This window comes from Ambystoma mexicanum, chromosome 1q (genome assembly GCF_040938575.1).
Source record: "Ambystoma mexicanum isolate Mex_15411 chromosome 1q, UKY_AmexF1_1, whole genome shotgun sequence".
NCBI classification, from domain to species: Eukaryota; Metazoa; Chordata; class Amphibia; order Caudata; family Ambystomatidae; genus Ambystoma; species Ambystoma mexicanum.
Window position 1 is genome coordinate 1,013,608,385 of NC_090922.1, and position 26,686 is coordinate 1,013,635,070.

The 26,686-nt window shown below is 45.7% G+C and overlaps 1 protein-coding gene across 1 annotated transcript in view; it reads right to left on the bottom strand.

Annotated features, from left to right (window-relative positions):
• The window catches only part of LOC138559855 (calcium-activated chloride channel regulator 1-like), a 603,377-nt gene that overhangs the window by 343,521 nt on the left and 233,170 nt on the right, over positions 1–26,686 (bottom strand). The window contains exon 5 of the mRNA XM_069642742.1: positions 25,978–26,155. Within this exon, the coding sequence (XP_069498843.1) occupies positions 25,978–26,155 (178 nt within the window). The remainder of the gene's footprint in view (positions 1–25,977; positions 26,156–26,686) is intronic.

A 26,686-nucleotide genomic window follows, 5' to 3' on the forward strand; every position in this document is an offset into this window, starting at 1 on the left:
TCGCGTGTGGAACTTCCCGCGCACCCCTGAAATCCACGTACACGGCCATATCGCGTGTGGAACTTCCCGCGCACCCCTGAAATCCACGTACCCGGCCATATCGCGTGTGGAACTTCCCGCGCACCCCTGAAATCCACGTACCCGGCCATATCGCGTGTGGAACTTCCCGCGCACCCCTGCAATCCACGTACCCGGCCATATCGCGTGTGGAACTTCCCGCGCACCCCTGCAATCCACGTACCCGGCCATATCGCGTGTGGGACTTCCCGCGCACCCCTGTAATCCACGTACACGGCCATATCGCGTGTGGAACTTCCCGCGCACCCCTGAAATCCACGTACCCTGCCATATCGCGTGTGGAACTTCCCGCGCACCCCTGCAATCCACGTACCCGGCCATATCGCGTGTGGAACTTCCCGCGCACCCCTGAAATCCACGTACACGGCCATATCGCGTGTGGAACTTCCCGCGCACCCCTGCAATCCACGTACCCGGCCATATCGCGTGTGGAACTTCCCGCGCACCCCTGCAATCCACGTACCCGGCCATATCGCGTGTGGAACTTCCCGCGCACCCCTGCAATCCACGTACCCGGCCATATCGCGTGTGGGACTTCCCGCGCACCCCTGTAATCCACGTACACGGCCATATCGCATGTGGAACTTCCCGCGCACCCCTGAAATCCACGTACCCGGCCATATCGCGTGTGGAACTTCCCGCGCACCCCTGAAATCCACGTACACGGCCATATCGCGTGTGGAACTTCCCGCGCACCCCTGAAATCCACGTACACGGCCATATCGCGTGTGGAACTTCCCGCGCACCCCTGAAATCCACGTACACGGCCATATCGCGTGTGGAACTTCCCGCGCACCCCTGTAATCCACGTACCCGGCCATATCGCGTGTGGAACTTCCCGCGCACCCCTGAAATCCACGTACCCGGCCATATCGCGTGTGGAACTTCCCGCGCACCCCTGCAATCCACGTACCCGGCCATATCGCGTGTGGAACTTCCCGCGCACCCCTGTAATCCACGTACCCGGCCATATCGCGTGTGCAACTTCCCGCGCACCCCGGTATGCACGCACACGTTTATTTTTTCTCTCAGCGCGTGTCTGTGTTTGTGGGTACCCCTTTGTACGTCATTTGTCCTGGAGGGCCACAGTATTGGACATTGATCATGTCTGTATATAGGTGCTATTTGTTGGCGCACCTTTTAGCGCACATTTCTTGCAGGCGCAGAGACGCTACCGCCTGCTTTCTTGTGGCGGTCGTGTTTGTGCCTGTTTGTGCCTGTGCGCTGCTTTGAGCGTGCGCTTTTTTGCCCTATTCTATTCCATGAATACGTGTTGTATGCGAGCGTGTGGGCGTTCCGCGCACTTGCCTCCTATACTTTCCCGTGCCGCCCACATTCTTCCCCATTCCGAGTGTTGTGCCCCATTTTATTCCCCATTCCGAGTGTCCCGCCCTGTGTTCCGCCTACTTTAGAGCTGTGCGCTGCGCTCGGAGTGATAGCGCAGTGGCCGTGGCGCACGACGTTGGTTGACCTGTGCGCCGGCCTGCGCCGCGCGCTTTTTCGGCGCACGTCCTCTGCTTTTCTTGCGCACGGACTTCCATGAATCGACGTGCGCTGGTTTCCCTGCGCTTTTCGCTAATTTTCGGCGCAGCGCACGTATTGGCCCCTCTGCGCCGGGATTTTCGGCGCACATTTATTCCATGAATCGGCCTGTTAGTTTGGGAAAGGCATCGATGGCGAGCAATGTATGATTGGGTCATTTGCTGACGTTGATATCATGCAAAGCAGCAGAGTTAGTCAGTGACGCAGGGAGTGGCTCAGCAAAAACCTCATAAGTACAATGAACATGTGGTGGTGGAAAAAAACAAGCATTGGCAAATCAAACAGTCTTTATATTTGGTATAAGGAGCACCTTGGAACGAGAAGCCCAGATGCCAATGCCCAATGGCAGCCACTGAGGCCTAAACAAACACATATGCAAGAGGGGATTGCAACAATTCTGCGCTCCCTGACCTTGAGTAAGGGTTAATGGAGGTACTTCATATAGCACATATAAACTACTAGTGCAAAAGCCCATGTACAAGGGCCAAAGTTGTGTTGGGTGGAGGTTTCCCTTCATTGTTTTTGTAAAATGTCCACTGAGTGGCTTAATCAAATGAATTTCTGTTTGTATGTTTTTTATTTAAATGTATATATTTTCTTAGTGTATGCAACTTGAAGCATGCAGTGGTATCCCTGTCTTGGACCTTTTCTGCAGCAAATTGCATTTTTTCATTGTAGAAATGCAGGTTCTGTTCACCTGGAAGATGAACTTGAAGTCTTATTATTGTATGCTTAAGGCAACAGCTCCCTCTAGCATTGGTAACAGGTGAAGCAGGCACATGACAGCTTCGGACAAACATACATCTAGCCTTTATTATATAGTATGATAATTATGGGATGATAAAATCCACTGACAAAATTGTTTAAACATTGACAGTGTAAACAAAAACAGAATGAAATGTGAATCCATATAAAAAAAAAGAATGAGAGAAAATTAAATGGAAACCACAGACCTAAAAAATGGCAACTACCAATTAAGGTGGAAAATGCATCAGTGAGAAGACATACAAGAATGAGAAGAGAGTTCAAAGGACAATGCTGCTACACAGGATTAGCAACCCTGGCCAATTTGCATTTATAGGATTCTGGCCTAGAATAAAAAAAACTAATAAGCACCAGGAACCCCGTAATTCACAATAGTGTTGCTAGCAAAGCATGCCAATGAAGCACCTGCACCTTGAAGGAATTGCAGAAGAAGAGTTTATATTGGCTACGCAAACTGAGTGTTGACCAAAATTGGAGAAACGTAATGCAACTTTTGAAGTCCCATGATAAGACATGTAGCAGAGTAAATAATTGCTTTCTAAGGAGCCATAGAAGAAGCTGGAAGACTAGAGTGCACAACGTTTCCACCGTCCATTAGAGAAAGAGGCCAAGCTTGAAAAGCTGAATGAAATTCATTTGATTGAAGGACTGAGTAACTTTCTTTTAAGAGACAGATAGAATCCGCCAGATGTGGAAACCAGGGCAATATGAGACTTGTGATTAAATGCAGCACCCAAGATAAAGTCAAGAGATTGTGACGACGAGACCAAAGAAGAAAGACAGGTTTAGACAGATGGTGAGAAGTGCTAGGGGTGAAAAGAAGAACACCTGGTGTTGCTATTTTTAATTTAAGAAAGCTGAAAAGTATCCAGTCTTCAATAGCACCTGCGAGGTAGTTTTCCCTTTGGTGCAGAAAGTTCAGAATGCCAAATGATAAGGGAACAAACAGTGCATTAAGAAAAAGTACAGTTAAAGTTCAAGGGCTGCACATTTTTCAAGGAAATTGCTAAAAAATGATGAGCCATGACAGGCCTATCATTGAGAGAGTCTGCTGGATCTAAAGATTGCTTTGTTATCAACGGTAGAACCTAGCCACGAAAAGGACCAGGGGAGCTCCTTAGAGTATGAAACAAGATTAGGAATGCCAGAATGTTCAGGACATATGAATGAGATATGGGAGCTCAGGGTTGTGCTTTCGCCAACCCTTTTTCAGCAGAATATGGCTCATAACATGGCTCTGTTAGCCTTTTTTCAACACCTTTCCCTGCTCCTCACCCCTCCCAAATCGTCTGCCAGCCATCCGATTCCTCAGCACTTCTCACTTTCCTACACCTCTCTCTATTTCCCTTTTTCCACACTCCCATGCCCAAACCATCCACTGGTTGGCACAATGGTGTCATGGCATTTCCTCTCGCTGGGTGTGTGCTCTCACAGGGGACAACCACAGATCCATGTTGTTTAAGTTTGGGCTATTAAGTGTCGCTTGCAACACCTATAAAGACCAAACTATTGCATTCATGTACAGATTAAAGTACACATAGGGAGAAATGGTATATCAGAGGGGCACGGACGAAATGACATTTGAGGAGGGATACAATGTTGCTCGTTTATTTATTTATTTATTTATTTATTATTTATTTATTTATGTATTTATTTATTATTGTATTTTAGTCCATAAAGAACTTTTACAACACTACATACAAAAATATATTTATAATCATTAACAACAAAAAAGGCAATAGAATTCATCATATGTAAATATACATATTAGTACTTGATTATGAGCCCCCCCATTCCCTGCCCAGAGCTATGCTAATCCCTATGGGTTATCCCACCTCTTCCTGCGTTTCCCCGCCCAAAAGTGCTGAGCATGGAAGCTCTTTGAGCTCTTGCTCTTCTCTGCTTGCGGCCATGTTCGATAAAGTTCACATGTGCACACAGCATACTAGTTTTTTTAATGGATCTTATTGATTTTTTCATTTCTTTCTGGGTGCTGGGTTTTTTCCACATTATAGTGACTTTGGTGCCAAAGCAAACGGGACAGCGATAAAAGCAAATGGGACAGCAATAAAAGCAGGCGGGATAAAGGGCTATGTATCACTGCCGCAAGCAGGTGCAAACCTTGAGGAGAAGTAGACTGCCTTCTCAAGAGCTCAGAGCCAGGCTGAGGTAATGTGCCTATTTTCTAGCGACCGAGCAAGGAAGCGAATCGTGGCTTCTATCACCATGTTTTGTTGTTGCTTTGTGGTCTTATTCGAATGCGGCCTGTTTATTTTTAATATCCATGTATTACTTTGTATGAAAGACCTGCAACTTTTATTCAATTGCCGGTGCATTCATGTTTAACACATTCACAAAACTTTGTGGGGCCTTTTTACTCCACTGTTTTCAAATTGTGCCCACACTTATTACACGGCCTGACTTTTTGTGTGCGTTGCCTTTCTGTCACTCTTTGACAGGGGTGCAGCAGAACAGACACAGTTGTTGCACATCCATTGACCTGTATTTTTTATTTGCCCATAACAGTGTTTGCATGTCTAGGCTGGAGAGTGATGTCCTCTCGGAGACAGACGCTTGTTAAAGCGTGTCTGTCTTTTAGTGGTGTTGAGGCGGAAGATGACACCAGCGTTTTGCACATGCTGTCGCTGGCTGTCAGCCATTCTGGAACTGAAGGCGTATTCTTGGCATCCACCTTTGCCTTGTATAGGAGCACTTCTTAGGTAGCACATTTTCCAGTGGTTATAGTCGCGGAGCGTTGCAATGCCATAAAATAACAAAACCTCATCGGGTCACTGCTGTGGTGCCACTCTCCACAACCGGTCTTGTGATTGACAAGTCCAGAGTAGTAGAGCATTGTGACACAGTGTGTCAGTAATCATATGACCGTTGGTAGCGTGGGTTATAGCTAAGGTATTGGCAAAGGCAGTGTAGTACCTGGATTTTGCTTTCCGGCCTGTATGTAGGAAAGTTATTAATAAGCCTTAGTTAGTTAAACTGAGAGGTGGACCGTGAGATGTGTGATTATGGGCCTTTTTGAGGGCCTGCCCCATTGAATGCACCAAGAAGGGGTCAGCTTGACATACACTCTCTGATCTGGTTCCATGTGATATTGACGAATTACTATATAACGAAAACATTTTTAACAAAACATTTTTACTGAAAAAATACAGATTCATTTTTTATTTGGGTATTTCCCCGAAGCACCCCTTTCCCTTTCTTTGTAACCCTACCCTAAACCCTTCCCAACCATTTTAACCCCTTACCCCAAACCCCATATATGTATTTAAAATAAATTGATATTGTCTGCTGTAAAAACGATTTGTTTAAAATGTTTTTCGATATTCCCTGTTTGGTTTTATCACTGGATACTTCTGATCTGGCTCTGGGCACTAGTGAATGAGGCTGGGCAGGTGATCGGGTCTAGTTCCCGTACCTTAACTGGCAAGACCCCAAATCTGTTGGCGTCTCTAAAATAAACAGTCCACTAATTTCAAGGTGCCACTGATTTCAACAGAGACAATGGTATATCAGAGCCAGGCTGAGGTAATGTGCCTATTTTCTAGCGACCGAGCAAGGAAGCGAATCGTGGCTTCTATCACCATGTTTTGTTGTTGCTTTGTGGTCTTATTCGAATGCGGCCTGTTTATTTTTAATATCCATGTATTACTTTGTATGAAAGACCTGCAACTTTTATTCAATTGCCGGTGCATTCATGTTTAACACATTCACAAAACTTTGTGGGGCCTTTTTACTCCACTGTTTTCAAATTGTGCCCACACTTATTACACGGCCTGACTTTTTGTGTGCGTTGCCTTTCTGTCACTCTTTGACAGGGGTGCAGCAGAACAGACACAGTTGTTGCACATCCACTGACCTGTATTTTTTATTTGCCCATAACAGTGTTTGCATGTCTAGGCTGGAGAGTGATGTCCTCTCGGAGACAGACGCTTGTTAAAGCGTGTCTGTCTTTTAGTGGTGTTGAGGCGGAAGATGACACCAGCGTTTTGCACATGCTGTCGCTGGCTGTCAGCCATTCTGGAACTGAAGGCGTATTCTTGGCATCCACCTTTGCCTTGTATAGGAGCACTTCTTAGGTAGCACATTTTCCAGTGGTTATAGTCGCGGAGCGTTGCAATGCCATAAAATAACAAAACCTCATCGGGTCACTGCTGTGGTGCCACTCTCCACAACCGGTCTTGTGATTGACAAGTCCAGAGTAGTAGAGCATTGTGACACAGTGTGTCAGTAATCATATGACCGTTGGTAGCGTGGGTTATAGCTAAGGTATTGGCAAAGGCAGTGTAGTACCTGGATTTTGCTTTCCGGCCTGTATGTAGGAAAGTTATTAATAAGCCTTAGTTAGTTAAACTGAGAGGTGGACCGTGAGATGTGTGATTATGGGCCTTTTTGAGGGCCTGCCCCATTGAATGCACCAAGAAGGGGTCAGCTTGACATACACTCTCTGATCTGGTTCCATGTGATATTGACGAATTACTATATAACGAAAACATTTTTAACAAAACATTTTTACTGAAAAAATACAGATTCATTTTTTATTTGGGTATTTCCCCGAAGCACCCCTTTCCCTTTCTTTGTAACCCTACCCTAAACCCTTCCCAACCATTTTAACCCCTTACCCCAAACCCCATATATGTATTTAAAATAAATTGATATTGTCTGCTGTAAAAACGATTTGTTTAAAATGTTTTTCGATATTCCCTGTTTGGTTTTATCACTGGATACTTCTGATCTGGCTCTGGGCACTAGTGAATGAGGCTGGGCAGGTGATCGGGTCTTGTTCCCGTACCTTAACTGGCAAGACCCCAAATCTGTTGGCGTCTCTAAAATAAACAGTCCACTAATTTCAAGGTGCCACTGATTTCAACAGAGACAATGAGCACCAGTTTAAAATAATGCTAACGTTGTAGCATTTTCTATGTGTTTGATTTAGGATACTAGTACTGATTTGTGGCATTGAAGGTAAACTAAAGAGTGGGTTAATTTGGGGGTTTCAAACTTTAACATATTAACATTACAGCATGCACATGGACAGTTTTGCTTGTAAACCAGTTTTATTGCAAGAATTAGGTTCAAGGGAAAGCAAAAAATTAAAACAGACAATGAATAAATAGATACAAAATATGAGGGTCTTGAAAAATGAATGTCCATTGTTCAAGCAGAGCAAATGCAGGAAGAAAGGATGGTTTGTAGCATTTCCATGTGCAGGAAAGGATGGGTGAAGTTTGCCAAATGTCAGAGTGGGTGAGATGGTGCTACAGGGCTCTAGAATATTGACAAAGTGTCTGTAACGTGTTTAGTAACACAAGAAGGTTGGGGCGAAGAAGTGACATCTGCAAAAGCAGGTGCCTAATATGTGCAGCTTCTTTATGATCTATGCGTTCTGGGCTGAATCCGGAGAAAGGCTACATAAGGAACTGCAGGTTGGGAGGCAGGGCTTTTAGCTTGCGGTGGATTCCATGAGGAGCGGTTGCTGGTTGTGGATTTCATGAGGCCTGTGGCCAATGAATCTCGCATTTGGCACTTTTGACTGAGGTTTTCTGCATAAATATATGGCCTGGGTTTTGACTGAGCCTCCTCTGTCTCTGACATTGCAGAGATTTTAAAAGAGCAAGCCATGATTTTGAGCAAAGACCAGGAGCTGTGTTTTGTGAACTTTTGAAAGCCTTTGCTCTTATTTGAGAGCCAAGCCGTACCTGTGTCCTCAGAGCCTAAGGCATCGTGCCAAGCATGGCAGGGGCGTTGAAGGCTGTGAGCAGACACGATCTCCGTGTGTCTGGCTGCGTGATAGGTTTCCGAGCTGCAGTGTCCTGGAGAGTCCTGGGCTGGAAAGTGGAAATAGCTGCCGAGGGGAGCCCAGGTTTCGCAGGCCGGCATTGCTGAGATCTGAAATGTCTCAAGTAAATTTGCAAGCACGTATTAGTAGGGCTAAAAAAGATTTGGATTTTTTTTTTGCAAGGGGTGATTTGGAAAAGTCAAACTGACCCAAGGACAAACTCCCTTTCTCTGTATGTTACACAAAGAACAATAAAGTCTGTCTGAATCAGAATATATTATGGGAATAAATATGTCATGCAAGAAAGTCCATCATTTCTAATCATACTAACCCCATTTTAGCTATAGGGCAAAATGGGCAGACAGTAAGTGGGGCTTGTTCCTAAAGTGCAATTACTTCCATACCCATTGCACTGCATGCTAAGGCACATCCCAGTTTGATTCCCAAGTCTACTAATCGTATACAAGAGAGAAACAGTGAATTGGAATTTAGGCTGTGCTGATCTGCAAACAGTATATTTGTTGACTACCAAAGCAAAGTATGTTTTCCTATTTCGTGCATATGTTCAATGAGAATGTTACATAGATGTTTCTCTGCTGCCTTTTGTTTTTTTGTTGTTATTTCTGATGAATGAGTATAACGGTGCCTGAGGCCTTAATTATGAAAGCCTATGTGGCAGTCTGTTATTGTGTGGCCTATTCAATATACACTATATCGTGTTGAAGTCTGGTTTATCAAGTGCAGTCAGTGTAAACATCTGGTGTGTCCAGTGCAGTACCAAGCCTGGTGAGACAGCCAAGGATCCTGGAATAAAACATGCAGGGACTATAAACACATTCCTACACATTGGCCCAAGAAGCAGTGGTGCAGACATATTAATGTTTCCACAAGTGGCTCCCTGTCATGTGCTGTATTATCCCTATATCGACTGGAAGGTCTGAGGTGTCGCACATAAACTGGGGGCAGTATTGTTGCATGGAATAAGAGGGGAGCCTGAGCACTGAATTGCTGAATGGAAGTGTAGGTGGCGGGATGTGAGGGCTGTTTCACTTTATGGAACGAGGGGAGGGTTGTGTATCACTAACAGGAATAAGAAGGGAGACTTGGGTCAGTACTGTTCAGTTCCAGCTCAAGCGGAGGTGAAGTTGTGCAGTGGCACATGGGCACTGCAGATAAAGTGCACTGCCAGGTCACACAATGTAAAGTGCCATGTAAATTACATGACACTTTACATTGTGTGAGCTGGTGGGGCCCTTTATTTGCAGCGCTCCATTTAAAGTATCAATCAATGATTTTCTATTAGTGAGTCACTCACTTATAGACATTCATTGACTGACACTTAACATCACGCTGCACCTTTACATTCCGGTATCTCTTAAACAATACCAGAATGCAAAGGCCCATGTGATCGCGCCTCTGCCTCTCACTCACAAATTGTAGGCTGGGCGCCAAACATTCACACAGGGCGCTGGTACACCTGGGGCCGGCACTGGTATTTTTGCATAGAATGGGAGGGGGCCTTTGATCAGTGTCACACCATAGAGTGAGGGTGGAGATTGTGGGCTCTTGGACTACAATGAACAATCGTGGAGACGGGGGCTGTACCACTGAATGAAAACAGAGGCTGTTCTGTATCACTGTATGGAATCAGGGGGTACTTGGGTCAGTCTCACTGCATGGATTGAGAGAGGATTATCTATTAGTGCATGGGTCTGTTTCATTGCATGGAGTGAGAGGGGACACTGTGGCTGTGTAAGTGCATGGAATTAGAGGGGAGGCAGAGGGCTGTGCCACACTGCATGGAATGATGGGCGTTACATCACTACATGGAATGAGGGTGGGGAGACATGGTTCAATATCACTCCATGGACTGATGGTGTAGACTGGGGCCACCATCACTGCATGGAATGAGAGGGGAGGCTTGGGTTTAAGTTGCATGTAATGAGTGGTTAGATTTTGGTCTGTATACTGAGAGGGGAGATTGTGGCTGTACAACCACATGGAATGAGAGTGTAGATTTCAATTCTTGGAAATGGAGGGGATCACTGCATGGAATGAAGGGGAATCATGGCCTCTACCATCTATGGTAAGGAAGGTGAGATCTGGAATATATCACTGCATGGAATGAGAGAGCAAGAGTGTGGGCTGTATCACTGCATGGGACGAGAAGGGAGAACAAAGGCTGTATCATTGCAGAGAATGAGAGGGACGAGTGTGTGTTGTATCATTTCATGCCAATAGAGTGTAGTCTGTATCACTGCATGGGATGAGAGGGGAGAGTGGGGGCTATATCACTGCATGCCAATGAAAGTGGAGAGTGGGCCGCCTCTCACTGTATGCACTGAGAGGGGAGACAGTGAGCAATTTCGCACCCGGGTTAGAAGAGTCGACTGGGCAGCATAGCTTCAGGGCTTAGAGATGAGACTGGGCAGTATCACTGCTGGCAGTGTCCAATGAGGCAGAGGACAGCAACGTTGCTGGAAGTGGGAAGAGATAGAGAGGGCCGCATTGCTGCAGGGGTTCTGAGTTGGGACTCTCAGCTGGATGACTGTGCAGGGGCTGTGTGACCTGACAATGCAGGAGGCTCAAGAGATATGAATGGGAGCATTCACGAGGATATATGAGGCTATTATCTCAGTACAGTGGGACTGGTAACAGCATCCCTGCAGGGGACCTAGGACAGAGACTGAGGTAACATCTATGTGGGAAGAAATGACAATTACAGGTACCCAGGGGGCAGAATGCATTTTGGCTTATCGGTTTGACATACAAATCGGAAATGCATTTTGTGGGTGGGGGGGAGCTTAATGCAAATTGTACTGCATATTTAAAAGTGTCTATATATTTGCAAAAAAAGGCACAAAAAAAATCTGTATTTTTCTAAGACACTTACTATCCTTCTGGCTCTAGGTGATAGAGAGCACCTGGCAATTAAGCAGAAAGGCTTGCAGAAATTCTTGGAATGGCAACCTTTAGGTTTAAAACCTGTACTTTGTACACCCAGCTGGCAATTTTAAAGCATACATTTTGGAATGGTCACTTTTTAAGATTTAACGTGTTGATTTTGCACTGGCTACCAACAATGGGCAGTTAACCAATACGTCTGTGCTTGGCTAGGGCCTTTCCCAGGTCTACACAAAAGCCCAAACTGTTGGCATTGCCAATGCTTGTTTTTCTTGTTCCCATGATGACCCCAATGGTTCTTTGAGGGCCAGACTGCCGCCTTCTCTTCGTTTTGTGTCCCCACCTGGTCCTGCAGTGCATACTACAATCCGGTTCCCATACACACACATTAGAGACCCGTAAAGATTGTGCGCAGAATGAAAGCAGCAAATGTGTGAACAGATACTGATATGGACTAAAACAATCCAATTAGGATGAGGTAACAGTAGATAAAGTGGAATGGTAAATCTTATTTATAGGGCACTTGCTACAAAGCCAATTACATCTACTTGTTCCCTGCAATGACGTGTCAATTTAAGGTTGACAAGCATAGTAACACCCAGTGCTTTAAGTAGACTGAGCCAGCTGGGGCTGGGCCCCTGCAGTCTCCAAAAAGTGAGACTGATCCGGGGCCCTCCTGGGGCGCCCCAATCCCACCAAGCCACTGCGGTTATCATCCGCCGCCACAGCCACGATGAGAGAAGAGCCCGCTGGGCGCCCATGAATAAGTCAGGCAACAGAGTCAGGCAACAGCTGTGACTGACAGAATTGCCAGCTAGTCACAGCATCGCGCAAATTGTTTGACCAACTCTGTGACTGGCTGACACTTCGGCCAGTCACAGCTGCCTGCTGCCGGAAGTGCATAACTTTTGTAAACTGTTACTTCTTCTGGCGACCCCTCGCGAGGGTCACCAGAGGAAGTTAGACCCTCCCAGCCTGGCCAGACCTAATAAAAGGGTGCGCGGTTTGCACCATTTTAGAATTACTTTCCTTTGGCACTGGATTCTATGGCCATGCTGTGACCGGCGATGACCACCATCCGACAAGAACGCACCCGACTAGAAGGAGAAGCCACACATCCACGGTAAGTGACTGCTGTCACTGGCTTTGCTGTTCCTTTTTGCAGTTTCAACCGGTCGAGGCAAACTTCTCACTTCAGTGTGTTCGCTTCGACCAGCTGAAACTGCAACAGAAACTTCTGTTGTTTTTGCTTTCTTTATTTCTTCTTTGTTCTCTTTACTTTCTGCTCTCGGTTCCCTCGCTTTTTCTTTCATTTGTTTTTCCCGTTTCAAACTTTCTGCTGTCCGTTATCATGCTTTTCCTTTCATTTGTTTTGTACCCGTTTTGAACTTTCTGCTCTCTGTTCCCTCGATTTTTCATTCATTTTGTATTTGTTGCCGTTAAGAACTTTCTGTTCTGTGTGTTCCCTCCCTTTTTCTATCATTTTTTTTCTCCACATTTTGATGTAGTCATGTTTTGTGATTACACAACAGAAAAGGATTAGTGTTGTGTATGTGTTTTAGGGTAAAGTAGACAGGATAAGGTTGAGCTGCTGTGCGTGTTCAGAGAGAGGGTGGGTTAGCTGAATTGAAACGGCTTGTATTTGTCTCCCACATTTTAACGTGCCTTTTCGTGGCTCGGTGTACACTGGTCATTGTTATCCCGTATATTCCAAAAACGTTGTTCATTTTGTGTTTGTGAAGCGGGGTGCACTTAAAATAAAGCGTGAAATGGAAGGGGTTCATTTCATGCTTTATTTTAAGTGCACCCTCACCTCACTACTTGACATTTATGCTCCCCAAAGTACCTTTATCTGCCGTTTTTTTATGAAAAGTCAAGCACTGCGATATGGAAATGCGGGCCCCTTTTTCCTTTATGCCCAAACATATTTTGTATTCTCAGTCGGTAATGACACCAACAGCTGTTTTCTCTGTGGCATGGCTTCTGGCCTGTTGGGATGTTGGAAAAACAAGGTCTCGGAGTGCCTTAAACTGGTACTTGGTGGTAATATTCTCCAGTGCCGAAGCTCATTAGTGAGTTTCAAACTTAAGGCAGAGACCACCTGTGACTCACTACCTACAATTCACCCATATACTCATTAAAAGCTTGGATTTAAGGTGTTTTCATTGTGAAAGCATGGTTAAAAATAAAAGTCTTTGGCGCATATTGTCTCTTGCAAATTCCGTCTATACCTTATACCACCCATTGGAAGAACCCCATGCAGTAAAATGGCACTCCCATGTCTGTTTACTGTGAAAACTCTGTGCCACAGATGGTCCAATTAATGAAGCTGCCAACTTTAATTAGTGAACTCTGACGTTGAGGCAACTTTTGGCTGTGATAGCACGTTTCAGCTCTGTGGAGGTCACTTGCATTTGATGCCAAGGAAAAAAAGACAGCCCTTATTTGAACAAATCAAATTTGTGAAGGTACATAATTTTTCTATTGCATTTGAAAACTGTATAGGGTGTCTGATTTGTGTGAAGGAGCTCGACGAATGCCTGCTTTTTCAATATTCCCGAAAATTCTAATTGACACAATTGGTTCACGGTTTATTTAACTGTTGCAAAAGCACATTTAAAAATGCAACCAGGTAAATATTATTATGTCTTTTGCAATGTGACTCACTAGCAATGTTCCTTTATTGGCAATTTATGTTCTATAATAAATGCATGCGGATAGTATAAGGGAGCAGAGTATGGGTAGCATAAAATCTGGTTTACAAATAACATATAGTAATTTACATAGAAGCTATGTTCAGTGCAGTAAACCACATTTGCATTTTTTACAGAAAGGAAGCTGGGAATTTTGAGCGTGCACAGGTTAGAAACAGATCCGCTAGTGATATATCTCTCCAAGATTTTCTGCAGCCATTAACGATGTCGGCAAAGTCTGTGGTACTTCTCAAGCACCCGTCTATGCAGACTTCGATGTTTGACTACTTGCCATCAGCGAAAAGATGTAAGGTGGTGGAGGCTGCCACCAGTCTGAGTGGGGATGGGGAAGCTAGTCCAGTCAATTTGGGTATTGAGGCAGCGGAAATATGCCAGGAGGTTTGCCCTAAGGAGGCCAGTAGCTCCAGTGCATCTCTCACTGCACTGCAGGCTCTGCCAGAAGAGACTCTTCTAACTTCTGATTGCTGGAGCATGCAGCAATTGTGCTATTTTAAGGAGGAATATGAATGGATTTTTTCTGGCTTTAGGTGACATTGGATGCTCTGTGTGTAGGGACGTGAAAGCAACAAGTGGGTTATCAGTGCCCTCCAGTGAGCAAGGTTTCTGCATAAGCATGGAATGGGCCAATGGAAAGGTGGGTCCTTCAGGTTCTGGCAAATTGTCAATTGTTTACAAATTTGAATGCACCTGCTAATGTACCTCTAAACCTACCCTTTTGTCAATGGCCCCAGTTATGGGTCCAATAAATAATGACCTTGAGCTTTGATTTGTTTTACTTTAAGGCATGTAGCACGCAGTCTGTTACACGATATGTGCTTAGTAATGTAGGCCACACCAGTTTTACATGTTCGTCTTTAGGCCACAGCCATCAATTATTAGGCCACGCCCATCAATTATTAGGCCACGCCCCCACATGAGCCCCCGCTAAATGTCTTACTCCACTTAAAGCACTGGTAACACCTGATTGCCTTATGAGTGAATCAATATCAAAAGTGACACAGCAATCTTTCCTATACATTGACACATAGTTGACATGGTGCTACATTCCCCAACAGCCCCCCGTCACTTTTCGCTGAAGCAGCAGCTGCTCACTCAAAAAGGAAATCCCAGAGGCAGAGGGCAGCACTAGAAGGCAGCACAGAGCAAGACTTCCAGTCGCATGTAGTGGACCATTGGTTTCATCGAATTAAGGTTTCACTGCCGTGACCATGCTGCCTTCAGATAATGTCAGAGGAAATGAATTTGAAAAGCAAGACACGCTTTAAGTGCTGCAGTCACAACTGGAATTCTGCTCTGTGAATGCTCAAGCAGCAGGCATTGCGATATCACAGTACAACTGCAACAAATGTTTGAAGTTGCAGTAATGATGTCTTTTCCTTATTAGCCGGTCAGATAGCACAGCAAGTAGAGCGCTCTCTTTGACATCCGTGCAGTTTCGAATCCCGGCAGAGTCAAACTCAGCCTTTCATCCTTCTAAGGTTGATAAATGAGCACCACACACCGTGGGTAATAATAAGCAGTGCATGGATGCCTGAGGGTTCGTAGAACCATATAAATGCCAATTATTATTATTATTATTACAAGTCAGTGGTGATGTCACAAATAGCCGTGATGTCACAAATAGCCGTCATTAGAAAATGAGTTAAAGACTTTTATATGGCTAGAGATAACTCTTGTGCATTGTCAGTTCGTTAAAACGCTGTATTTGTGTGAGGCAATATAAAGGTCTCTATTCGAGAACTTTTACCTTTCGTTTTGCCACGTTTCTAAAGATTCTGCATAACGCCATGTTCTGATTTTTTTTGTGCAAATGAACGTCGACGTCTGTCTCTGCTTTATGAAATAAACCTCTTATATTGGCTTATATGGACTCAGATTTGCTTCATTTCAAAAAGGGACTTCTGCAGAAACAGCAGAACAGGGATCAAGTGCATGTCACCTTGGCAACGCTGCTTATTTCAAATTCTGAGCAGGATGGGACCAAAGAATTTCAGTAGAGGCCACTACTTGTTGATGCTATTGCAGAAACTCATTGATTTCCCTGGAATAAAACGCTGCATCTTGAATTTTATAACCCAATGCCCTAAGCCAAAACCTAACATGTTGTGGAGTCATATTAAGGTATGTATTTTATAAAGTGTAAGGTTTCAGTAAAACCACTTCAAAGCACAGTTAAGGGTGCAATGCTTTCATCAGAAAACAGCTTAGGGAATTTGAGAATGTGCTGGAAAAAGTAAAACATACTATAGTGATTGTTGGTATTTTAAAGCGTCAAGGAAATGAGTATATGCTAAAATTAGAGTAAGAGTTGGATACAGGAGAGACAAGGCAATCATCATGCCAGAGATCAATCAAGGAGAGGGGTATGTACAAAAGTTTCGGATCCAACATCGGGCAGAGGGAGGAGATCATAGGTATGGTGAGGCCAGCAGAGGAGCTGTGGTGGAAGCAGCGTTGGAAGGTCTCCTTCCTGATTACTGTTGGAACCTTGTCCTGGTGTTTAGAGCTCAGGACTGTGAATGCACACACTTCTTGTCTGTTTCTGTGGAATGTAGGGATGCAGAGCATGTTCTTGGATGTTTATCTTAAGCTTCTGGGGAGAAGGGGTTGACATTTGATAGTTGAGATGAAGTGGAACTTTGTTGGCCAGACTCTTATGGATGATGTTTAACGATGATTTATAGATGAAATTGTCTTCTGGGAAAAGCAAGTGCGATCCCAGAATTTAAGAGAAAATGAGTCTGTCTGGCTTGTTCCGGAGGGGTTGCAAATATCCGAAAGATTCCTTCAAAAATTCTGTCAAACCCTGCCCCGCCCCTCTGTCAAGCCCAAAAAGATAGTCTTTCAACTAGGCAGTCTCAAGAGGACAAGGCCATGTGCAACAATTATTTTCCGAAATGCAAGCAAGATTTTCTTCATCATGTGAATCTCGGAATTATATTTTGTATCGTCAGATTGATGAGTGCGCTGAAAGTTAAAGAGTTTTCAATGTTTCCAGCTGAAGGGGAAGGGAATGAGGGTTGTTGAAAGGGAGGAATTGCAGCAGGGTGATGCAAAAAAGATTTGAAAAAGTTCAGGCTAATTTAGTTATCAGTTGACCAATCTTGGATTTGTTTAGCAAGTATAGGATTGTGTGGTTGTCGACAGGACCAGAAGGAGCATTCAAAAGGATGTGTGAATCATCTGCATATACCTGGAAATTCAGTGTAAGGAGTTTATTAGCTTAGTCAATGATAGGGAGAAATCTCATTCCATGGATAATTTCCATTACCTATAGAGTCCCCCACCAGCTTTGCTGGATTTGAAGGGTTTATTTCTTGTTACCTGCTAAGAGTGAGACTCTTTTTCCCACTCTTAGGCATCTTTGCTATGTGTGTTCTAGGCTATTTTTGTGTTTTATGCCTATGGGATCTTTTCTCTCACCCATAGGAACCATCTTTATGCACATGTGTTACACAGCACCCTCCGTGCAGTGACACAGGGGTGTCGTAGTGACCCCCAAATATAGACTCCATACCCTGGGACTGACTACTGTCTCCCAGGGCATGTAAAGTCCCCATTGACTTTACTAGTCAATCTCTATGAGCTAAACCAGTACAACCCATCTTAAAATGGAAGTACTGGAAGGGGTTAATAGTTTTTCCCCTAGGTTCATTTTCGAGAGGGTACCTTAAAGTCCCCCTCTACAAAGTTTCTGGCTGGTGGCAGTGGTTACTACCTTTTATATTCGACCGCAAATATTTCCCTATGGGATTTTCCCATTGTTTGAGACTAACACTTTTACTGACAGCCTCTAACATACCGCCGGTTTATTTTATTATTAACTTTACTCTGGTAGGTTTTATTTACCAGAACTTTGATACAATTTCTTTCTCGTGTGTTACTCTAACCTCCTAACACAGGTCGGGGATTCTTTGTTCGCTCTTTTGGCGGGCTTCTGTCAAGAAGCCCTCCTTTTGGCGCCTCTGAGTCTGGGGTGGGAGGGGGAGTAGAACCCCTGGACAGAGTAGCCACCGCAACTCAGGTCACACTCTAACCTGATAGGCTGGAGGGTCTCCCGCCAAGAAGACCACTCCTCTGTGTGAGTGACAGCTAGGCTGTATGAATGGGTCTCTTTCTGCATAAAAGCAGGGACCTGAGGACTGGAAAAGCAAGACGTCGCCACTGGAAGCAAAGGGGAGAGAAGCCACAGACATCTTCAGCATCTACACCACCGGTGAAGCCCTGCCGGATCGTCTCACCACTTTTCTTCCACACAACGAGAGGAGATCTTCAGTGAAAGAGCCTCCTTCCCTTGAGCTAGTGGGGTCAATCAGTTCACCTATCACTTCCTCGGACCTGCCTTGGTCGAATCGACAGTGCCCAGCACTTGGAGACCGGATAGCCAGGCAGCTATCGACCCGGACCGCGATTAAAAGGAATGTACCTTTTAAACTTCGTTTGGCAGCACCGCGGCTAGTTTCATCCCTGGGTAGTGCAGCGACTCGAACCTTCCTCTACGACGAGAGCCTCTCTTCCTCTGTTGGACCCCTCAACCTGCAGGAACTACCAGGAACAACCGCCACCGCAGGAGCCACTTCTTCACGTTTAAGGTACATTGTTCTGCCAGGACACCCTTTCTCCGTCATAGCCCTAAAGGTGTTTGAAATCATTTAACTACTTGTGAGGTCGGCCGCCCTCTCTCTTAACATTGTCTTTCACCTCACATCTACCTCTTCAATATTTTTCTACTAAAGACTTGACTGCAGCTACAAGAACATTTTTGCTCCTAAGCTCTTGGTCCTGTACCACTGACTCTGGCTCAGGCCCATTGACTCTGGCTGATTTGTTAGATCTGCTCTCACTAGATTGGTTTTCAATGAGAAATGTGTTGATGCACCTTAATCTTCTAAACCCCTCTTCCTTCCTACTGTTTTAACTTCTGGAGTACCATTTTGCTCAGTTTTCATTCACTTATCTTTTGGCTAAAGTGTGACTGTGCATTACTTGTTCACAAAACTTCAGGGAAGTGTTGCTAGGGAGTGTCTGAAGATATTTCAGTTTAACTTGTGATTTCCCTCCCTTTCGTTGAATTGCTAGAGTACCATTTGTAGTTGGTTTTCACTGTGCCGTTTTGCTCAGTTTTCACTTTACCGCAAACTTGTCTACAATTGAATAGGGCGTTCTATATGCTTTTCCTTGACTAAACTTAACTTACTTCATCAACTGTGATCTATGTGTTGAAACTAGATGTGTATAGAATAAATATATTCTCTTTTTGATACAAAGCTTTGGTCAGTGTTTCCTTGCTCCATAGTACTGTACTGCCTATTGTGTAAACCCTGAATACTGCTCATCTCCCTCTTGAGATAAGTCTGACTGCTCAGCCACAGCTACCAACTAAATCTTTGTGGTACAGACTAATACCAAAGGGGATTTATTGCTCTCACCTGTAGTCCTAATCTGGTGTAGTGCTCCCTAAGGGAACTGCACTGGATTCTGCCTAACAGTCAACATGCTCACATAAACATTAAATCACCATTGAAAGAATATTGGGTTTTGTGGGGCACCTCAATGAAGCTGGGAAGAAGCAGATGTAAAGTAACCCATGTACAGGACTTGTCTTGGTCTATTCTAGTGGCGATCCATCTAAGCTGGTGTTTTTGTGGAGCCTGAGGATGAGCGTCACACAGGTGTTATTGACAAGGGCTTCCTGAATAATTTCTCCCAAGAAGAGGAGGCCATGCTTCTTGATTAGTGACGCCAGGCTATCGTGGTGGAGGTCACAGTGAGTGATCAACCAGGATGATATTTTCCCTGTAAACGAAACTTAGCAATAGGTCTGTAGCTGTCTGGAACGGAAGGAACAGCTTGGCATTTATTTAGAAGATGGGTGGTGGTGGCATATTTGACCAATTTTCGGAGTGGTCCCAATGTTAATGGAGGTGATTTTGATGATGGGTTTGGCCTGCAGGAAATCACTTCTCTCTTAAGGGTGGTAGAGCAAGAGTGGCATTGAGTGGATGAGGCGATAGTGAGGATATCTGAGTTGGTGACAGGAGTGAAGCTCATGAAAGAGAATGTGATGGGGAGGACAATAGGGGGCAAAGAAAAACAGTGTTGCTGCATGACCAATAGTTGGATTCAATTAACATTTTCTTAGATGGCTGAGGCAAAGTTAGCTGTGAGGTCAGTGGTGTGGAGGGGAATACGTTTGTCTAGAATTGTATGTTTTGAGTAGATGTTGAACATCTGACGTTGTGTTGTCATATATAGTCCTGTAAATGGCATCTCTTGTTTTGTTTGGATGATGTAGTGATTGTTTGGATGATGTAGTGATTTGCGCCGGTTTTGGCTTCTGCCAGTTAGTTTGTCAACTGGGAGCAGGATTTGTGCCAGCAACTTTCTGTATACTATACCACCTGCAATGTATGGTCTTCATTTAACCATTTGCTTGCTTGCTTGCTTGATTGGTGGCCAACCAAGCACAACTTATCAGGGGAATAAAATGTCATGTTTATTTATTGGTAATTTATAATGCGCCTATTCACAAGTGTTTCGAGGTGCAAAAAGACAAGAGGGTGGGGGAACAGGGAGAGCAAACATGAACAATTCTATTGGCCTTGTGTCATTCAGATTGTGCAAGTGCAGTAACGAGAAGTGCAGGGGTGAGGGGAAGGGGGCTAGTGCAGGTTAGGGCCAAGGGGCCCGTACAAAGGTGAGCACCAGGGAAGACCCAGTGGTCAGAGCCAGGGGAAGGCATAAAATGCAAGAGAAGAGGGTCCACAGCTAAGTGGGAGGTAAGGGGCTGGGTAGGCTAAGGGTGAAGGCCCAGCCAGGCTAGTGTAGGGTGAGGGACCCGGAAGGGCAAGTGCAGGAAGAGGAGGGATGGGGAAGTGCAGGGGTGGACTGGAATAGGAGGGCCTGCTGTCCTGTAAGACTCTGAGGGAACCAAGCATCCAGTCTAGGGCCGAGTGGACATTAGTAGGCATGGAGGATAGGGAAGGTAGAGGATAAAACAAAGGTCTTGAGTAGCTTCGGGCACTTAAGAAGGTCTGGCTCAAGTCTGAGAGGGGCAGGGAAGCCATTTCAGAGGGAAGCACCTGTGGAGGAGAGAGATCTGCCCCTGACTCTGTGCTTGGAAAAACGCATTATCTGCAGAGAGGTAGAGGTAGACGAACGAAGGGCTCTAGAAGGGAGATATTTAGGTAGAGAGAGTTGGATGTAGCGGGGTCTCAGGCCCCAGAAAGCCTTTTCAATGATGCAGAGGGTCTTGAACTTGATTTGAGGGCTGGAGAGATGCAGCCCTGGGCTTGAGGCCAAGGATAAGTCTCACGGTACTGTTCTGGATTAGTTGAAGGGGATGAAGGGAGTAGTAAGGCAGATTGAAGAAGAGGCTGTTGCAGTAGTACAGCCTGGAGCGAACCAGAGCTCTGGAGACATTGAGTTTCTGAGGGAAGGTGAGGAAAGGAGGAATTCCTCTGAGGAGGTGCAGCTGATAGTGGGACTTCTTGGTCAGGTCCCTGGTGTGATGAGAGAAGGAGAGAGAGGAATCTAAGATGACACCAAGGTTTTTTGCCTCATAGTCGTGTGAGGGGAGGGGGCCCATAGAGACCAGCCAGAGTGTGGGAGAGAAAGAGGGCAAAGCGGTTCCAATGAGAAGGATCTCTGTCTTACTGTCATTAAGGCAGAGATTATTAGCAGTGCACCATGCATGCATAGCAGTCAGGCAGTCAGGAATAAGAGAGGAAGAGGAGGAGGCAGAGGAGGGTAGCTTCAAGGAGAGGTGTGTGTCATCCGCAAAACATTGGAAGTTGCATGAGAAGTAGAGATCAAATGGGCTAGAGGGTCCAGGTAGATATTGAAAAGCCAGGGCAAGAGGATAGAGCCCTGAAGTATGCCACAGGTGGAGAGTTAGATGGTGGAAAGAAAAGGGCCAGGTTGAACCTGCAAGTGTCAGTCCGACAGGTTGGAAGACAGCCAGTCAAGAGCCAGGTCTGTGATGCCAACGGTGTCACAGAGATGTTTTTTCAGTGTGGCATGATTGACTATATAAAAAGCAGAGGAAAGGTCAAGAAGAATGAGAATGGAAGAAGAGCAGGAATCGAGATAAGACAGGTGTACAGGAGAACAGTTTCTGTGCCTCTGGCAGCTATGACGCCAGACTGGTGGTCGTGGAGACAACCAACAGATTCAGTGTTGTGGATGATCTGGGAGATGGCCAGCTTCTCGATGAGTTTGCACAGGAAGGAGGTAGTGAAGATAAGGCTGTAGTTTGCCAGACAGGAAGGGTCAGCAGAAGGCTTTTTGATTAGAGGATGCACAAGGCAGTGCTTGATGAGTGAGTGAGGGGAAGGATCCAGTGGCAAAGGAGTGATTGCAGAAATCTGCTAAAGCTGGATCAAGGGCGACAGTATTGTCCTTAATAGTTCTTGAGGAGCAGGGGAGCGCCTGTTTGGATGAGACTTTGATAGAGCAGACCTACCTCGAACCCCCTCATCAGGTGTTATGGGAGAGAAAGAGGGGAGTAGGGGGGAGAGGAGACAGATACCAAGCGAGGCCTGAGAACAGGTGAGAAAGGTGTAAGGTACAGGAGAGAGAGGACAGGATATGCTGAGTTTTAGAAATGAAGGGAGAGGCCAGAGAAGTGCAGAGGGCCAAGGAAGGAAGAGGAGAAGTGGAGACTGCAATAGGGTTGGCAAGTTCCTTCCCGATTTTGAAAAGTTCAGCCGTGTTGTTAGAGGCCACAGAGATGCAGGCTTGCATAAGCCCTCTTCTTTGAGCAGATGGAGAGTCTCTATTGTCTTTATAGCAAGCGGCAGGCCAGTTTGTGAGGGAATGAGCGCGAAGTCTGACACTTTTGCTCGGCCACTCTGCACTTGCGTTTCAGGTTGGCCAGGACAGAATTATACAAGGAGTTGCAATTGGAGGCAGGTTTCAAGCAGATCCTCATGACAGAGCAAGGATGTCCAGGGTGTTGGAGATGGAGAGCTGAAGGCTAGTAAGAGCCATATCATAATGAGAGTCTGCAGCAGGAGTAGGATGGGGAGGGAAGGTGGCAGCAAAAGTGGCAACTGACACACTTCCTAGGTTGAATGATGGAGACAGAGTCTGGCAGCGTGGGTGGGGCCTTACCCGGGGGGGGTCTGAATGAAAGGACAGGAGAGCATGATCAGACCAGGAGAGAGGAGTAATGAGGGGATTGCAGATGGAGATGTCTGAAGAGATGAGAGAATCCAAGGTTTGTCCGGCTGAGTGCGTCAGACCTGATGGAAGAATATGGAGAGAAAGGGCCTCATTCCAACCCAGGCGTTAAGGGGTTTACGGTGCCGTAAACGGCGCCGACCCTTAACGCCTGATTACAACGTCCCTTAGCGCCATGGTGAGTTTAACGCCTGCTTTTTGCAGGCGTTAAAATCCATGGCGCTGAGGGACCTTGGAGATAATTACGGCACCGTAATTTACGGTGGCGTAATTATCTCCTTCCCCACTCCCATTATGCCCTACGGGGCAAAAATGGGAATGGGGAAGGGTAAATGGGAAATGGGGATTTACCGCCCCACTCACCTTGGAATGGGGCGGTAAATCCGCCAACCACCATGGCGTAAACATAGTTTACGCCATGGCGGTAAAGGTACGACCCAGGCGGTAACTTACCGCCTGGGTCGTAATGAGGCCCAAAGAGTGTCACAGAGGTTGCAGAAGAGCCCAGAGGCCACATCAGGCGAGTCGAGGTGAATATTGAATTCTCCGGGGAGGAGCAGATTGGTAGAGGAGACAAGGAGAGAGGAGGTGAGGTTGGTCCATTCAGAGAGGAAGTAAGAGATCTGGTCAGGGGGCCTGTAGATGCTGGCCAGAGTTAGAGAGAGGATGGGAGAGACACCAAGCCTGCAGACATGGCATTCAAAAAAGTAATAAGCCTAAGTGGGTACGATAGTAGCAGGGACCCACTCAGGCAAGATTATAGCCACTCCATATCCAAACCAGGGAGGATCTTGTGACCCTCAGGAGGAGGGTGTCAACACTTGTGACAGAGATGGCTGAGAAACACGTTTTTGATTGAGAGTGAGGACATCTAGGTAGATGGAGGTCCTGAAGGAGGTGGCAGATGTCAGAGGAGTGGTTGACGGCAGAGCGAGAGTTGAGAGCAGCTAAGTGGAACAGGTTGCCACTCTTGAAAGTCTTCCAAGGTGGGGAACAAGAGTGAGGTACACCGTCAGAGGTGACAGAGGGACCAGAGGGAAGACAGAAGGACGAGTGGCAGGAGAGGGGAGGAAGCTGGTGAGAGACAGAAGAAGCCTGTCAAGAAGAAAGTTGGGCTGAGAGCCCTGGATCAAGACAGTGCCATTTAGGTAAATATTAATGATGACCCTGGAGGACAGGAAGGATGCCAAGAGTACCTCCCGATGGGAGCCACCATTAATGAGAGAGGAAGAGAAAGGGGGGAGTGCAGCGACCATATGGGGAATCCAAAGGTCCATAGAAGGAACGACAAAGAGGATGTTGATGAGTCTGCCTGGAAGAAGCATTGACATAGGTGTCAGCGATGGGCAGGCCTGGGTTGGAGACCAGGAGATCCTTCCTGAACTTTTTACTTTGACAGAGGGATAGAATAGGTTATAGAATAGCAATTAGAAAAGATAGGAGAGATTGAGAGCACCATTGAGGGAGAGTGTGGAGAGAAGGAAGGGGGTAGAGGGAGGAAACTGCAGAGCACAATCCAACTACAGCCACAAACTAAAGCCCCTGTGAAGGGATAGGGCCTAGCTTGCAGCAAACACAGCAGACGGCATGGCAACTAGAGGCAAATTATGAGGACAGGAGGAAGAAACTGGAAAGAGGGAGAGAGGGATAGGCCAATGTCTAGATAAAGCAGCAAAATGTAAGGCCAATTTACAAATACAGCCAGCAGTTATCAAGAACAAAGATTAAACCTTTGTAAAAGAGGGAAAATGCATAGTTATAACTTTTTGCATCACTGTTAATTTAACAGGAGAGAAGGAGAGAGGGTAAACCTGTTATTCCAATCATTGAGCAAGAGATGAATGTCCTTCCATGGGAGGGGCAGATCATGAGTGGTGCCAGGGGAAAATTGAAAGAGAAAACCATGCTGAGTTAGTGACCATCAAGATGACTAGGGGTGAAGGCCCATCTAATGCAGCATTCGGTGGACATGAGTGAGGAGATTTCTTTAGAGAAAGATGAGCTAGCCCATTGTTAAGGTCAACAGTGTGGTTAGCCATGATGTGGAGGGTAGAGAGAAGAGAGGGTTGGTATCTTGGATTGACAGGTGGTAATGATGGCAAGGGAAGTTAAAGCATTGATATAAGAGTTTGTCAATGTGTTTCTAAAAAACAGTGTGAGTTGTTTTCATGGATTTGATGTTAGAATTGGAGGAGAAATCAAGTCCTACTGCCACACCCTTATCCCCCAGGTGATTTTTCTGTTAGGATGTTACATTTTTGGGGGATCATAGTAGGGGTGGATGTAGTGTAGTTGTCAGTGAACCAAGTTTTCAACAAGGGGATGATATCAATGTGGACCTCAGAGATGATTGTGCATGGTTAGCAGTGTGCCTGGTGGCCGAGCCAAAATGCAGAGAGCCACAGTGGATTCAGCAGCGGGCAGGGGTTAGGTTTCAAAAAGGAGAAAGGAATACATGAGGGGGGCTTGTGCCAGGCTGGAGGTTAGAGAATACCTGTATGGGGCGAATAATGAAGGGAGCTGTTGGAAACCTGATAGGGATGTAGAAGGAACAGGTGGATTCGATTCTATAGGGCAAGGTCGATTGGTGGAGGGATTTTTCTTATAATTTAAAGTAAGCGAGGTAGGAACGAAATTAATTTGCTGAGAGTGAAGTGATTGTCATGGAACACATGAGTAGCAGTGGTGCATATGTACGTTGACATATTGCATCATTTGGAAGGGGGTGTGCATGTGGACTAGTCAGTGCCTGCCATTAAATGGGTGGGCTGGGCCAGGTTGAGGTGTGTGTTCAGAATGCAGTACAGAGTTTCTATTTTGCTGGAAAAAATGTGAATGTCTGTGCAGAGTTCTTAATTGTTGGCAGATTGGAGGCTGTCAGCATATGGGTAGCCATCGTGGGTGGTAAACAAAGCATTTGATACTGCACTCTGCTCTCTGACGTCAATGCACACCTATTCTGGATGTACCTTTCTGACCCGGAAAAGGAATACTCACTGAGGCCAATGCTTGCATGTACATTATGGACGCCGTCGCACTCTGATGTTTATCAGGCAGAAACATACATCCCTTGTTATAGGGGGCCGTCTGGGGGTCAGAAGTGCATGTTCGAAAAGAGCAGTAGTTATCCTGGCATTCATGAAATATGGCAGAACCAGTGATGTCTGCTCCACATCTAAAAGAGAAAAAGCAAAAACAGAACTTTAAAAAGTAAATACATATCAAGTGCTGTATTAGATTACAATTTAACATTTGCGTGCCGCCTTTTACAACTATTCTCTATTTTAGTTTCAAGCGCTGCCTTAATGTGAAATCATGCCCGGCGCTGTAATGTTACTTACCACAGCCCTCCCTGGTCCACTTACCTGCTTTAGATGGTACTACCTGTTTTCACAGACATCTTTTTAAACGTGTGCACTTTGTTTCTGCACTCTTGTTTGTCATACATTCGTCCCCATCCATGCCCAATGGCAGCCCACACCCGTCCGCCCCATCACATCGCCTGCTACCAGCCCCCTACACCCACATGGCTGTATGTGTGCATGTCATTGGTCGGCTTTCGACAAAATGTGCACACTTTTAAAAAGGTAACTTTGAAAACACCTAGGGCTGCGGCGGTGCACTGCTCCCTTCACCATATCTCCACTTTTGGAACTACCTTACAGCAGGGCTGGCTGTAGGTAGTACTGATATTGATATGATATTT